The 16,551-nt window shown below is 40.9% G+C and overlaps 1 protein-coding gene across 2 annotated transcripts; it reads left to right on the forward strand.

The window, feature by feature from the left end:
• The first annotated feature begins 10,569 nt into the window (after positions 1-10,569).
• Positions 10,570-15,831, forward strand: LOC141335638 (low density lipoprotein receptor adapter protein 1-like). 2 transcript variants are annotated; one of them, XM_073841161.1, is made up of 3 exons: positions 10,570-10,761; positions 13,604-14,276; positions 14,982-15,831. In XM_073841161.1, the coding sequence occupies exon 2, from the start codon at positions 13,606-13,608 to the stop codon at positions 14,227-14,229; it is 624 nt and encodes a 207-aa protein (XP_073697262.1). In that variant the 5' UTR covers positions 10,570-10,761; positions 13,604-13,605; the 3' UTR covers positions 14,230-14,276; positions 14,982-15,831. The 2 variants fall into 2 exon arrangements, with proteins under 2 accessions (XP_073697262.1, XP_073697261.1); XM_073841160.1 differs by having other exon boundaries at positions 13,604-15,831.
• Positions 15,832-16,551: the final 720 nt, after the last annotated feature.

The following is a 16,551-nucleotide window of genomic DNA, read 5'->3' on the forward strand; positions in this document are numbered from 1 at the left end:
TCTTCCACTACCTTTGACCAGTGAACAATATTGCACTAAAAAGCCGACTATACATACGCGTCAGTCCTGGAGAGTGAGACGTGTTCAAGAGCGTCATATATCACAAAGTTTGCGCAGCCTCTATCGGCAAACCCATGCTCAAATCACTACTGCCTGTCATTTTTATGGTTAATGCTTAGCGTTATAAAATATAGCCTATTATAGAAACCAAAGAGAAAATGTAGTGGTACTAACATTAATGGCATGGACAATGGACAACGTGAAACAGAGTGATTTCCTGCTCTTATTATCTGCAAGTTTTATATCAGTCTCGTGTCCCGCTGTGTTGGCAACCAATAATAGGGCGAATTCAGGTAAAGTGGACCGTTTAAGTTTGTTTACACTTTTACACTTTCAGAGCATAACAATGGTTCTTAATTAAAGGGCCACTATTTCTCTAAATGATAAAATAGTTTTGCTTGATGCAATATGACACTAATATGACATCCAAAAGAGGACTGTGTCATGGTGAAAGGTAGAAAACCCTTTCACATAATGACTTGTAACTTATATTTATTTATTTAATTGGTTAGTTTTCTTGTAAGGTGTTTATTGCTGGTCCTCTTCGGCTGAATGTGTCAGATAAAGTAGGTCAGCAGGATTCAGGTAACATGGGCTGTAATTTAATAATTACGCAAATTTATTAAATAAATTGACATTCACTGGCTATTTTATAGTTGACATGTAAAATTAACTTTTTTGGTAAACAGAAATAAGTCAAGGCAAGTTAAATATGTTTATCTGATCATATGTGTTAATAAATCATGTGTTTTTAATTAGGATGCCGAATCATTTTTGATAAATATAGGATGGGCCACTTTACCTGAAAATAAATTTGTCTGGAGTACATGACCTCAAAATGTTTATTGGTATATACAGTATCTTGCAAATAACACTTTATATGAACTGTATTCAAATTGAAATATTATAGCTGGACCTTAAAGGAGAAGTTCACTTCCAGAACATCTTCTGTGAACTCAGCACCAGCCACGACTATCTACTCCGGAAGCATATGCCAGTGAGCCCAATCTATGTAGAGCATTTTTAACTAAATGCTCTATGTTCTTTTCTCTACAGCCTATCACTTTTGCCAAGGAACAGTCTAAAGTGGCGCTAGTGTTAACATTGCTGTCTGGACGCGTGGCTCAGTGAGGAACGGCGGTGTGGGAAAATCAACATTCCTGCTGTACCTCATTCCAATTACTCGCCGAAGAAATGAGACGGGTCTTTAATCGTGCCATAGTAGGTCGCGAGGCGGCCAGCATGTTGGCCGATCTATCAGTTCATATGTCTACCTAGATGACATATAGATATTTTCTTCTTCTCTCCAGGAACATGTTCAGCACGTCAGACGGGTGCTCCAGAGGCTGCTGGAGAATGGTCTTTTTGTCAAGGTGGAGAAATGCACGTTCCATGCACAGTCAGTACCGTTTTTGGGGTACATTGTCTCGTCTGAGGGAGCGCGCAAGGTTGTGGTGGATTGGCCAACCCCAGATTCCACCTTGCAGAGGTTTCTCGGGTTCAGCAATTTCTACAGACTAATTTCAGCCTACTAGCCGCTCCTCTGACCACCTTGACCCCCATCAGAACGACGTTCAGGTGATCTAATGCTGCTAATGTTGCATTTGCCAACCTCAAGAGCGGCTTCATTTCTGCTCCCATTCTTGTAGTCCCAGATCCTACACGCCAGTTTGTGGTGGAGGTTAATGCGCCAGAGGTGGGAAAGGTGCGGTTCTTTCCCAGCAGATGACAGGATGCACCCGTGTGCATTTTTCTCTCATCGAATGTTGTCAGCCGACATAATTACAATATTGGTAACAGAGAGTTACTGGCGGTCAAGTTAGCATTGGGGGAGTGGTGTCATTGGTTAGAGTGTTCGAGGGTACCCTTTAATGTCTGGACCGATCATAAGAACCTTGAATACATCAGGTCTGCTAAATGACTCAACTCCAGGCAGGCTCGGTGGGCACTTTTTTCTCTTGTTTTGATTTTTCTATCTCCTACCGTCCAGGGTCCAAGAACATCAAACCCCATGCCTTATCTCGTATTTTTCACCCTTTCGGAGCGCCCGTCCACTCCTGAGTGCATTATACCTGAGAGACTCGTTGTCTCTATACTCACCTGGGAGGTTGAGACAAAGGTTCGCACAGCCTTAGAAGGGGTAACGCCTCCGCCTGGGTGCCCACCTGGTCGGTTATTTGTGCTGGAGAGATTATGGTCCAACGTTATTTGATGGGGTCATTGTCCTAACGTGGCTTGTCATTCAGGAGTTAATCGCACAAGGTTTCTCGTTAGACAGCGATTCTGTTTTGTTACTCATTTTGTTACTGCCCTCCCAGGGCAATATGGCTGTTTTGACTGTAGTGGACCGGTTCTCGAAGGTGGCCCATTTTATTCTTTTGTCCAAATTACTCTCTGCCAAGGAGACAGCGGTTACTGTCATAGATCACGTCTTTCGCATTCATGGCCTCCTGATAGACGTGGTCTCTGCAGGGGACCCCAAGTGTTAGTTTGTCCTCTGGTTTTCCTCCGCAGAGCAACAGCCAGACCAAGCGAGCCAACCAGGACCTTGAGAGAGTGTTGCGATGTTTGGTCACATAGAATCCTTCCTCCTGGAGCCAGCAACTCTCATGGGTTGAGTACGCACATAACTCATTACCAGTTTTGTCCACTGACCTCTCTCCGTTTGAGTGTAGCTTAGGTTACCAGCCCCCTATTTTTCCTAGTCTGGAATCCGAAGTCGCGGTCCCCTCTGCTCACGCCTTCGTCCAGAGGTGCTGTCACACAGGTGGGAGCACGTACCAAGGCTCAGGCCGATCACCACCGGTCAAAGCCTCCCGTCTACGTCGCTGGTCAAAAAGTTTGACTTTCTTCCAGGAATAGATTTTAGATTAGATTAGATTAAACTTTATTGTCATTACACATGTACAAGTACAAGGCAACGAAATGCAGTTTAGGTCTAACCAGGAGTGCAATAAGCAGCAAGTGCAGGATATAGGTATAATTTATAAGTTATAAGTGCACTAATGGGAGATATGTACAGGGAGAAACTATGGAAATTATTTACAGATGAAAGTATTGTGGACATAATTTACAGGCGTAACAAGTAGAATGTACAAATAGAGGAGCATAGTATGCAGGTTGTTGTTAACTATAATCACGAATTGCAGATTGATACGAACATAATATACAGGTAGCTGATTACTAAAGCAGGAATTAACAAATAATCATTTACAAATGTATAGATACATATCAAAAATTTACAAAATGTATATGTGCATTTACAAATGGATATGTACAGTGTAGTGCAACAGATTAAGTAGTGCAATGGTAATGGGGAGACTGTAGGGGTGTGTGGGGTGGGGGGCAAAGGTGTCAGTGGGGGGCAGAGTTCAATAAGGAGACAGCTCTGGGAAAGAAGGCAGGAGAGAAAACAGTTTGTGGGCGGGGTGAGAGGAATCCTTAAGAATACTGCGTGCTCGACGCAAACAGTGTTTCTTCTGAATGTCCTCAATGGATGGGAGTGGAGTCCCTATGATGCGTTGGGCAGTTTTCACCACCCGCTGCAGTGCCTTACGCTCCACAACAGAGCAGCTTCCGTACCAGACTGTGACACAGTTCGTAAGGATGCTTTCTATCGTGCAGCGATAGAAGTTCACCAGGATGGCTGAGGACAGGTGGTTCTTTTTAAGTGTTCTCAAGAAGAAGAGACGCTGGTGAGCCTTCTTGACCAGGCTGGAGGTGTTGGTAGTCCAGGATAGGTCCTCTGAAATGTGGGTCCCCAGGAACTTAAAGGATGAAACAGACTCAACAGTCATCCCATTGATGTGGATGGGATCATGTGAGCCTCTTCTTCCCTTCCTGAAGTGCACAATGAGCTCCTTGGTTTTGGTGGTGTTAAGGAGCAGATTATTGTCTGTGCACCACGTGGCCAGGTGCTGAATCTCCTCCCTGTAGGCAGTCTCATCGTTGTTGCTGATGAGACCGATCACCGTAGTGTCGTCTGCAAACTTGATGATGGTGTTAGATCCATACACAGGCCTGCAGTCGTGGGTGAAGAGGGAGTAGAGAAAGGGGCTCAGCACACAGCCCTGTGGTACACCAGTGTTCAGTGTGACGGTAGTGGAACAGATGTGACCTGATCTAACATGCTGAGGTCTGTCAGTCAGAAAATCCATAACCCAGTTGCAAAGGGAGGTGTTAACGTCCAGGTCTCTAAGTTTAGTGATTAACTTAGATGGTCTGACAGTGTTGAATGCTGAGCTGAAATCAACAAACAGCATTCGTGCATAAGTGTTTGTATTGTCCAGGTGTGTGAGTACAGAGTGCAGCGCTATGGAGACTGCATCATCTGTGCTCCTATTGCCACGGTAGGCAAACTGGTGTGGGTCCAGTGTCGATTGGAGGGAGCCCTTGAGGTGTGAGAGGACCAGCCGCTCGAAGCACTTCATAATGATGGGTGTGAGTGCTACAGGGCGGTAGTCGTTCAGGCATGTTGGGTTGGAGTGTTTCGGCACTGGCACAATGGAGGTGGATTTAAGACATGCTGGTACAGCTGCTTGGGCAAGGGACATGTTAAAAATGTCTGTGAATACCCCAGCGAGTTGCTCTGCACATGCCCTCAGTACGCCGCCAGGGATACCGTCTGGTCCAGCAGCCTTGCGCGCGTTGATCCGACTCAGTGCGGTGTAGACGTCTGAAGAGGCAAGTGTGATGGGTGAGTGGTCGGTTGAGGGAGTGATTTTGGTGGCAGTGTCTATATTGTCTCTCTCAAAGCGAGCATAAAAGTCATTAAGCTCGTTCAGGAAGAAGACATCGGTGGCTGTGGGGGTGGAGTGGCTGGGTTTGTAGTCACTGATGGCCTGAATGCCCTGCCACATGCGTCGAGGGTCAGAATTAGAAAAGTGCTCCTCTAGCTTAAGTTTGTAGCAGTGCTTGGCCTTTTTGATGCCCCTCTTCAGATTTGCCCTGGAAGTGCTGTAGGCCTGTGCATCACCTGATCTAAAGGCAGTGTTGCGTGCTTTCAGCAGGAGACGCACTTCCTTGTTCATCCATGGTTTCTGATTTGGGTATGTGGTGATCTGTTTCTGGGTTGTAACACTGTCTATGGTGGTGTTGATGTAATCCAGAACAGAGGAAGTGTATCTGTCAATGTCCGTGTGAGAGCCACAGGTGGCCTGAGAAGCAAACATACTCCAGTCTGTGTGTAGAAACCTGTCCTGGAGTGTGAAGTCTGCCCCCGCTGGCCACACTTTGATGGTCTTCACTGATGGCTTCACACGGTTGATGAGGGGTGAGTATTTGGGGGTGAGGAACAAAGAAAGGTGGTCTGATTGTCCCAAGTGGGGGAGGGGGGTCACAGTATATGCTTCAGCCATGTTTGTGTATACATGGTCTAAAGTTTTATTTCCTCTGGTGTGGCAGAAAACGTTTTGATGAAATTTGGGGAGTACTGTCTTTAAGTTTGAGTGATTAAAATCCCCCGCAACAATAAATGCAGCCTCCGGGTGAGCAGTTTGTTGTTTGCTGATGGCCGCATGAAGTTCATTCATAGCAAACTTGGCATCAGCATCGGGAGGAATCTAAGCAGCTGTTATTATGGTGGAGGTGAACTCCCGCGGCAGATAAAACGGTCAACACTTAACCATGAGAAACTCTAGGTTAGCTGAGCAGTGTCTCCCAATAGTAACAGAGTTCGTGCACCAAGCTTTGTTAACATAAATGCACAATCCTCCGCCTCTGGTCTTACCGGAGTCATCCGCCGTTCTGTCTGCCCGGAATGTGTGAAGCTCAGCTAGAGCAATAGCACTGTCCGATACATCGCTGTTTAGCCATGTTTCAGTGAAGATCATGACATTGCAGTTCAAAAGTCTCTTGCTGTGTTTGATGCGGAGTCGAATCTCATCCATTTTGTTCACCAGCGACCGTACATTAGCGAGGAAAATGCAGGGTAAAGAGAGCCGGTGTGGTGTTAGCTTCAGCTTAGCTCTATGTCCTCCACGCTTCCCCCGTCTTTGTTTACGGTCGCGTCGCCACCTTCGAGCACTTCCGCCCGGCCGGGTAGAGTGCGCAGCCGTAGGTGTTCTGGTGATCTCAGGGACGAGTCGAAGATTACTGATAAAACTGTCGGGAATGTACAAACCAATATCCAAAAGCTCCTTTCGGGTGTACGATGTAAAGGCCACCTGTTCTGTACGAACAGACCCGAGATGAGCAAGTAAAATACTGCAAATTTGCAGAAACTGGAGAGACACTGAGCCTCGCGATGTGTACGCGCCGCCATCTTGTAACCACTCCACTCCACTCCATTTGTAACCAACTAGCTCCTAAATTTATTGGCTCATTTACTGTCACTAAGATCCTTAGACCAGTGGCAGTCCACCTCAAACTTCCTCCAGCATACAGGAGAATTCATCTTGTCTGCAAATTGAAACCCGTTTTTCATTCACCCATCAATCCGCCATTCCCGGTTCCTCCACTGCTGCGCCTCGTAGATGGGGAACCTGCTTATTTGGTCAATCATATTCTGGACTCAAGGCGGAGGGGACGCGGATTCCAGTACTTGGTGGACTGGGAAGGTTACGGTCCGAAGGAGAGAAGTTGGGTTCTTGCCAGGGACATTCTGAATCACTCCCTTATTAATGATTACAATCGATGGGTAGGTTCACCTGGGGCCAGGAGGTGCTCCTAGGAGGAGGGGTACTGTCAGGGTTCATGGGTTCACGCGCTCATTCTTACATCGTGTCTGTGTCGAGATGCATGTTGTGTGTGTGTGTGTGTCTCTGTTTTTGTCGCTGATGAGCTGATCAGCTTCAGCTGTGGCTTGTTAGCTCAGTTATTTAATGCCTGTGCTGTTTGCCTTGTGTTGTCAGATCGTTGGTGTTTTCATCATGTTCCTGCTTGTTTTTCCAGTTCTTTGTTCCTGGTTCTCGCCTCCCGTGGATTCGGTTCCTGCTGGGTTGTTGGAAGTTTTACAGAAGGAATACGGCTGCCCATCTGCGTCCCTGCGCTACCAGGATTTACTCTTCACTGCACAATCTGCACTTTACTTCCACTTTTTCTGTATTTGGATTATTGTCAATAAACTGTCACTTTTCACATTCGCTAGTGAGTCCTCCTTTGACTTTTCAGACAAATTTGCTTTGTTTGCTGTGCAGTCAAGTCATCTGTAAATATGACTAAAAGAGGAATATGAAACAAAAGTATAGAATGTCTCATTTTATTATTGGGTGTTTCAACATATACAAAGGATATACATGCTTTACCAAATAAAAAGGACTTCACCTTTAGAGTTTCATCCATCTATCTATGTAAAATGTAAAAGTTTAAAAGCTAATATTTAGTTGCAAATCCCTTGCATGCAATCACAGCAGTGAGTCTGTGACCCATAGACATCACCAGACTCCTGGTCTCGTCCTTTGAAATGCTTTTCCCGGCTTTTAATACAGCCCATTTTAACTGTTGCTTGTTTTAGGGAATTTCTGCCTTTAGTCTCCTCTTCAGCTAATTCATGTTCAATAGTATTTAAATCTGGAGATTGACTTAGCCAATCTAAGACCTTCCATTTCTTTGCACTGATGAACTCCTTGACTGAACTGGCTGTGTTGCAATATGAAGCGCTTTCTTATGAGTCTGGTGGCATGTTTCATGAACATTGGTAGCCAAGCTGGTTTTGTACTATACCGAATTCATTCTGCTGGTGCCATCATATTTAAGTCATCAATAAAGTTGAGAGAGCCTGTTCCAGATACAGCCAGGTATGCCCATGCCATGACACCACCTCCACTATGCTTTACAGATGAGCTTGTATGCTTAGGATCGTTTGCATTCTTTTTTTCTTTTCTTTTTGTTTTTGCAAACTCTAATCTGGCCCTTCTATTTTATGGTGCTGATCAGGGGTTTGTATCTTACCATGTAGCCTCTGTAATTATGTGTCAAAGTCTCCTCCAGACAGTAGATTGCCAGACCATCACCCCAGCTTTCTAGAGGTTGTTGATGATTTTACAGACAAATATTTCAGGGTTCTTTATCACATCTTGTATGATCTGTCTGTCATCAACTGCTGTTGTTTTTCTCAACTGACCAGGTTTTAATTGCTCACTTTGATAGTGAATTTTTTTAAGGACATTCCAAACTGTTGATTTCACCATGCTCATTGTTTTTGATATGGCTCTAATTGAGTTTTTTTTTCTTTTAGCATCCAAATTGCTTGCTTTACTCTCAGTGTTAGCTCCTTCCTTAACTGTGTGTCGGCATCAAATGGAAGACTATAAACAATCGGCATAACTGATATGACACATTCCCTGCTTTTAATATCTGAACAATTAATGCAAAAGGACTAATGACTTAGAACGACATGTGAGCCAATTGTCCCAATATTTATGCTCACCCCAAATAGGGGATGAAACTCTAAAAGTGCTGATCTTCTCAGTTGATAAACAAGTATGTGTTGAAACAGCCAATAATAGTTTGTGACATTCTGTATTTTTTTCTCATAAATGATCTTTTAATCATTTACAGATGTCTTGACTCAACAGCAAACAGAGCAATTTTGTCTATTTGTCCCTATGCTTATGTAGGACACTGTCTATTTGAATACAAGACATTTTTCTTCGCAGGTTTTTTTTAACACATCGTCTAGGGTTGTGTTATTGTGGAGACAGTCCTCGCTGCAGCCTGTAGCGCGATGACGTAGCTGGATCAGGTCCAATACGTACTGGACGTTGTTATGCGCATGCGCGGTGGTTTGTTTGGCTGATATTTAAATATTTAAACAGTCACATGAGTGAAAACAGCTTGATCTGACAGCTATGATCAGTTTGTATATTGAATCTAATGTTTAATGTTGTTTTTTCCCCATATATGTACATGCCCTGCTGACACTGGGTTCTGATTCAATTTGCTGATCAATGTAGATCACTGTAGAAAAATGAGTATAGCCATTAAAGAAGGAACTCTTACCAGTCAAAATATCATTAAGCACACTCTTTTTTTTGACAGCTGACAAGATAATTTTTTTTTATTGGTGCTGTTATTATTTTTCCATTTTCCTTGAATGTGTACTGGTATTTCAAGCATTTTACATACCTTATTGTATTGTAACTTTAGGATTAAAATGACATAGAGACATATTTTTAAAATGACACATAAAATGACATATTTTTGCTTCCACTCAACAATAAATATGACCTGAATAAAATGGCTTCATTTTAATGTTGTATGCACACTCACTGAAAATAATACTTGACAAAGATATTAGGCTTTTAATCCATTAAATTTAAATTAAAAAGCTCTAAAGTTATGCAATTTAAAACTTTAAAATTTTAACATTTTGCATGTGTGTAGAGAGCATCACATCACAACTTAAGCATCACATTTGTGTAAATTATTATTCATCAATTATTACTTATAAATATTCATCACTACTAGTACACAGGTTAGAATATTATCACAATACAATATTGTCGTATTAGCGCCCCAGCTTGTATGCTTAGGATCGTTTGCATTCTTTTTTTCTTTTCTTTTTGTTTTTGCAAACTCTAATCTGGCCCTTCTATTTTATGGTGCTGATCAGGGGTTTGTATCTTACCATGTAGCCTCTGTAATTATGTGTCAAAGTCTCCTCCAGACAGTAGATTGCCAGACCATCACCCCAGCTTTCTAGAGGGCAGCCGTGGCCTAATGGTTAGAGATTCGGACTTGTAACCCAAAGGTTGCAGGTTCGAGTCTCAGGTCCGGCAGGGATTGTAGGTGGGGGGAGTGAATGTACAGCACTCTCTCCACCCTCAATACCACGACTGAGGTGAGTCCCTTGAGCAAGGCACCGATCCCCCAACTGCTCCCCGGGCGCCGCAGCAATGGCTGCCCACTGCTCCGGGTGTGTGTTCACGGTGTGTGTGTGTTCACTACTGTGTGTGTGCACTTGGATGGGTTAAATGCAGAGCACAAATTCCTTGTATGGGTCACCATACTTGGCCTCACTCACCCCCTTTCCTTCCTTTCCTTTCCTTTCCTATTATATTCAGCGATCGCTACTGCGCATGACGTCGGCAAAACAAACCACCGCGCATGCGCCTAACAACGTCCAGTATCAAAAAAGATCAAATTAACGAATATTTTATCATTAACCTACTAGCTATTACTACTTGCAAAATTTCATATTCACCGCTGCAAATTCACTCAACAAAATCCTTTATTTACTATTTTAAAAAAGAGGTTCAACAGTATATCCAAACTATTTCATCATCCAAAAAACTATCAATTTGTTTCAGCTTTTTAATTTATATTGTTTAAGGTTTTGTTTTGTATTTATTTAGTTTTATTATATACATGTATAATGCTGACATTTTTGTACTTTTGTGCTTTGTATCTTGGCAATAAAAAATAAAAAATAAAAAATAAACGTCCAGAACGTATTGGACCTGATCCAGCTACGTCATCGCGCTACAGCCTGCAGTGCAGCGAGGACCTTTTAGCAGAACGCCCACTTCACTTTAGCTCCGCCTCATTCAGTACAAAGACCCTCTCACTGTCTCACACATGCTCTGCAGGCAGCGTCCACTAAATCTAACGGAGCAAGCTTGGTATATTAAAATCAGGTATATGTTTACTAAGTTTCATTTAGTGTAGTTTGGAGTACTTAAGACTTATTCAGATGAATCGCTATTCATCCTTGGTTTAAATCCAGCGGTGGAGAAAAAACTGAAAACTCACGTATCCGCGGTAAGTGTTTAATGATTTCAAATGCTCATATTATAGCTGTTTGTTGGAATTGGCAAACGTTTTTACACGTATTTTAGACGTAAGATCTTCAAACTAGGTCAACATCTCTTTGAATAATCGCACCGAGACAGATGCGCAGCTGAAACGCGCTGATAAAAGCTGTGGTGAAGTGCATTTTTTAAATCCTGAGTTTCTCAACATTCCTCCCTACACAGGATACCCGTAACATAAATCTTCATGTGGTTAACTGGTTGTTTAATATCAAAACCCTAAAGCAACCTGAATAAATCGACAAACTAATGATAGAATCAATTTGTGTTCCATAAACTAAAAGAAGCAAATTATATTTTGTGGTTAAACAAGGTTAGTTATCTCAATGACTCTTAAAATAAATAAACTTGTTAATTACCCAGTTGGCTTTGTATGTTGTAACAGCTTACAGAATCTTAAAAAATATTAATTTTACATCATCATGTTTTTTTTTTTCAGCAAATATTTAAGTGTGATAGTGTAGTAGGTTTCTTGTGTCGTGGTTTTGTGAATCTAATGGCAGACAGACAAGTTCATTGGCAAGTTTTGGAAATCAGTTTAAAATAATTAGTGTTTCCTGTGTAAGTACAATACAGACTTCCCCATACTTTCTCTTCCTTTCCACATACTATTGAGAGTGTGGAGCATTTGCAATCAGAGAAAGTCAGATTGAGATATAGATTGAGCATATAAAAGTGGTCTATACGACTCATTAATTTCCAAGTTCTCTGAAGTCAAGCTTGAATGAGGCACTGGGTTTTAAATTATGTTCTACTATTATTATATGATATAATGGTAAATATGACAACATTATTATTTACTTAGCTCCTCTCACATCCCTGTGCTGGATTATGAGGAAACGCATTTAGCTGCTTTGATAGAAAACTGCTCTTTCTACAGTTCAGAGTGTTGAGTTAAAGGTATTTTGTTTTTATTAAACATGTGCTTAATCAATGTTTAATAAAAAATATGGAAAATAGTTTCTTTCTGCTGAACACCAAACAAGATATTCTAAAAATATTATTTAAATATATTCTCTTTTTTTGTCAATACAATGAAAATCAATATATCAATAGGGTCTAATGTTATTTTGAGCTCAGAATTGTTCAAAATATTATCTTTTGTGTGTTCAACAGAAGAAAGATCATTCAAAAATACAGTATGTTTAATTTGCCAATTCGTTTTCTTATATTAAAATAACAACATAATAATACCAACATTTGTAGATATAACATTTGTGAATGTACAGTCATGGCCAAAAGTTTTGAGAATTACATAAATATTGGAAATTGGAAAAGTTGCTGCTTAAGTTTCTATAATAGCAATTTGCATATACTCCAGAATGTTATGAAGAGTGATCAGATGAATTGCATAGTCCTTCTTTGCCATGAAAATTAACTTAATCCCGAAAAAAACTTTCCACTGCATTGTTAAGAAGGCTTCAGGGCGTCCAAGAAAGTCCAGCAAGTGGCAGGATCGTCTCCTAAAGAGGATTCAGCTGCGGGATCGGAGTGCCACCAGTGCAGAGCTTGCTCAGGAATGGCAGCAGGCAGGTGTGAGCGCATCTGCACGCACAGTGAGGCGAAGACTTTTGGAAGAAGGCCTGGTGTCAAGAAGGGCAGCAAAGAAGCCACTTCTCTCCAAAAAAAAAAACATCAGGGACAGATTGATCTTCTGCAAAAAGTATGGCGAATGGACTGCTGAAGACTGGGGCAAAGTCATATTCTCCGATGAAGCCTCTTTCCGATTGTTTGGGGCATCTGGAAAAAGGCTTGTCCGGAGAAGAAAAGGTGAGCGCTACCATCAGTCCTGTGTCATGCCAACAGTAAAGCATCCTGAGACCATTCGTGTGTGGGGTTGCTTCTCATCCAAGGGAGTGGGCTCACTCACAATTTTGCCCAAAAACACAGCCATGAATAAAGAATGGTACCAAAACACCCTCCAACAGCAACTTCTTCCAACAATCCAACAACAGTTTGGTGAAAAACAATGCATTTTCCAGCACGATGGAGCACCATGCCATAAGGCAAACTTTATAACTAAGTGGCTCGGGGACCAAAACGTTGAAATTTTGGGTCCATGGCCTGGAAACTCCCCAGATCTTAATCCCATTGAGAACTTGTGGTCAATCCTCAAGAGGCGGGTGGACAAACAAAAACCCACTAATTCTGACAAACTCCAAGAAGTGATTATGAAAGAATGGGTTGCTATCAGTCAGGATTTGGCCCAGAAGTTGATTGAGAGCATGTCCAGTCGAATTGCAGAGTTCCTGAAAAAGAAGGGCCAACACTGCAAATACTGACTCTTTGCATAAATGTCATGTAATTGTCAATAAAAGCCTTTGAAACGTATGAAGTGCTTGTAATTATATTTGAGTACATCACAGAAACAACTGAAACAAAGATCTAAAAGCAGTTGAGCAGCAAACTTTGTGAAAACTAATATTTGTGTCATTCTCAAAACTTTTGGCCACGACTGTACATCCGCTGCTGACCTTCAAACACACATTTAAACACACTCATTGTTTGGAACAAAAGTATTTGGGGTGGAACACAGCACTTACTTCCTGAGACTGAGTTGACATACTAGCCAAAGCACCATGATGAAAGAATGGGCTAAGAAATGAGAAACTCAACAGGAACCTTAACAGAATTCCACAGAACTCAAACATGAAATAATAGTTTGCACAATATCGCTTATAGCAGTTGCTCAATAGCTCAATGATAATTAATTTCAACATTTCACAGTGCAATTAATGTATATTATGTGAGAATGAATTCTTGTTCCTGCATTCTTAATTTTTCTATCTCAGCCATGTCTCGGGGCAGGCCATTCCAGCTCATACAGACTTTAAGGAAGTCTCCGGCTGTTTTCCGTCACCGTTTCCACCAGGACTGTGCCCATACCCTCTCACACGGCGACCCGCTTTTCAAGGTGCATTACCTTGGTACAGAAAAGATCTATTCTCTGGATGTAGAACAGGCTGAGGAGGCCATAGGCCGGTTACTGGAGAAATCGCCAGACATGGCCACCCTAGGCAAACTTGGCAAGGAGCATGCTCTTGTTGTCCGACCTCGCTACGTAGAAGTGAAGGAGATCAGCACGGGCAGACAGCTCACTAAAACCTATCTAAAAGACATTGCATATTGCGCAGCTGATACAAGCAAGCCCAATCTTTTCCTCTACATCTGTAAGCAGCGAGGCCAGCAGCTGCAGTGCCGAGTGTTCTGGTGTAGCAGACTTGACCAGGCAAAAGATATGACCACCTGCTTGGCCAGATCTTTCCAGAAGGCTCTAAATGACTTGCAAGAGGGGGAGATCAGTCACGCTACAGGAGAAGAAAGTGAAAAGAATGGAAAGCCAATTGGAGTGATGGGACAAAGCAAAAGCTCCACACTACAAGCAGACTTGAGAAAAAGTGAGGGAGTGATGCTGTGATGTCTGGAGAATAGGAAAGTGGAACTTGCACACTTCCATAATTTAAGGTGTTGAAGTCATGGGTTGCATTTTTTTAATAGTATGTGCGTTTATCTACATACCTAAGAAATTACAGAGTGATATAAGGTAGCTACAGGGTTATTACCCAGTTATTGTAATTACTATAAGTACATAATATGTACATGCAGAACAGGACTGTAAAATAAAGAGCTGCCAAGTTATATAAGTATTTGTATACCGTTTTACACACTTTTGAAAAATTTTCCATCAGAAAATTTTCCATCAGTGTTAATTGCAATGGAATTGCATGATCATTAATAATGATTTTATTTCATTATGACAACTATAATGATGAAGATGAGATGAAAAAATGTGTGGTTTTAAATAAAACATTCTGTTAATGAAACTATGACAAGAAAAAGTTAGATAATGATAGATATTAACAGTTTTTACAACAAAGTAAGTTTTTCACTTTTTGCTAAATGATAATACATTTAAATGAATATGTAAATTGTTTTAATATTTGGCTTAAATTTGCACCTGTCAACTAGCTATACTGTTATTTTTGTTTATTAAAATTAGGTGCCATTTCAGTCACAATAATATAGACTATTAACTAAAGTTAAAACTACAAATGAATACCATTTGCCATTTAGTGAAGGTTTTGACTCTAGACCTTTGGACACAATGCTTGTCATAAAATTGGTTGTTTGTGTAACAATTTCTAGACATGCTTTTATGTTTGATTGCAGGTGACGAAGCCCTTTGAGAGAGCTGATGAGGGAGAGCTGATTCATCTTTATGCTTGTAATAGCATGTTTCTAAAATGAAACCCAATTTCACTGTTGAGCATGTTACTAACTGACCCTTCATTAAGCTCCACCCCACTTGGGTAGTGTTGTTAGGTCTGACAAGCTGTAAACACACTAGCACTGCAGGAGTCTCATCTCTCACTGACATTAGTTACTGACATTTGGACAATCAAGGTTCTTGTTTGCTTTAAGGTAGCACATTTAGAACTAACCTGTTATTACCTGATCTTACCTGAACCTTTTTTTTATTTAAGCAGGAAATAATTCTGCCATTGTACGAATAGGTAATTGACAACAGACTTTGCATCTTCAAATAATTTAGTAAAGTATTTCAATCACTAGGTGTGACATATTAAAAAGCTTTTTTATTTTATTTGGTTCTTACAGATGGAACAGTTCTATGAATATAAAGAATAAGCCCCAACAATTTTCTGTCGAGTAAGAGAACAAAAATAGATTTATAGATTAACAAATACCAGTGATTAAGTCTGTCAATAATGTGAACTAATGTACAAATTGTACTCTTCATGTACAAATTTTATAGCTGACAATAATGAGCTGTAAAATTACAATTTATTTGTTTGTGTTGAATTAAAGGACCATTTGTTTGTATCCAAGGAATGTAAAATGTGCGTGCTAATTTATACAGAACATCCATAGTCAAAAACTAACAGAAAGGTATATAGGCCTATAACATGAGTTTCCAAAGTCTGTCATGCGGGCCAAATACAGCCTTTGGATTAAGTCTGGAAGGGAGTAATAAAGTATAATAAAACAAAGTATTTTGTTACCATTTTTGTGCATTGTTATTTATATTAAATAAATGTGTTTAAAGATAAACACACTGGTTTTAGCTGATAAAAAGGCAACAGTAACTCAAACAACCACTTGTTACAACCGAGGGATGCAAAAGAGCTCACTCAGTCACCAGGGCCCGTATTCTAAAAGCTTCTAAGATGCCCCTGAGAAAGCTCCTAATTTAGTTAAAAAAATCTACATAAGGACTCTTAGCTAAAGAGTGATTCAAGACGAATCTAAGAGCATTAATTCTTAATTTTTTATTTACCATGCTGTTAATGTTATACTTAACATATTTCATATGAAATGAACATCAGCGCCTATCTTTTCTTCAGTATCTTTTCTTTAATTTTAAGAGGAAACACCCACATTTCTAAGAATTTTCTTTGAATTGAATTGAATTAAGAATTGTATCACTAGGAGCACCTCTTTGCACTAAGAATTTTCATGAATACAGGACCTAAATCCTCTCCAAGAATCCTCCTTTTAGAAAGCACTTAAGAGTGATTCAGAACCAATCTGAGAGCAACTCTGAGCGAGGAAAATACAAAAAAATTATCTTATTGAGGAGGCGGGGCTGACCCTGTTGCTAGGTACACTCTTAAAAATAAAGGTGCTTCACGATGCCATAGAAGAAGCTATTTTGTCTAAATGGTTCCATTAAGACCCTTTAACATCTGAAAAACATTATTTTAAAGACTGATTGGTCGGT

Source organism: Garra rufa, chromosome 5 (assembly GCF_049309525.1).
Source record: "Garra rufa chromosome 5, GarRuf1.0, whole genome shotgun sequence".
NCBI lineage: Eukaryota > Metazoa > Chordata > Actinopteri > Cypriniformes > Cyprinidae > Garra > Garra rufa.

Bases quoted from the DNA above. Each gene is read 5' to 3' on its own strand.
- LOC141335638 (XM_073841160.1), top strand. From the start codon at position 13,606: ATGTCTCGGGGCAGGCCATTCCAGCTCATACAGACTTTAAGGAAGTCT.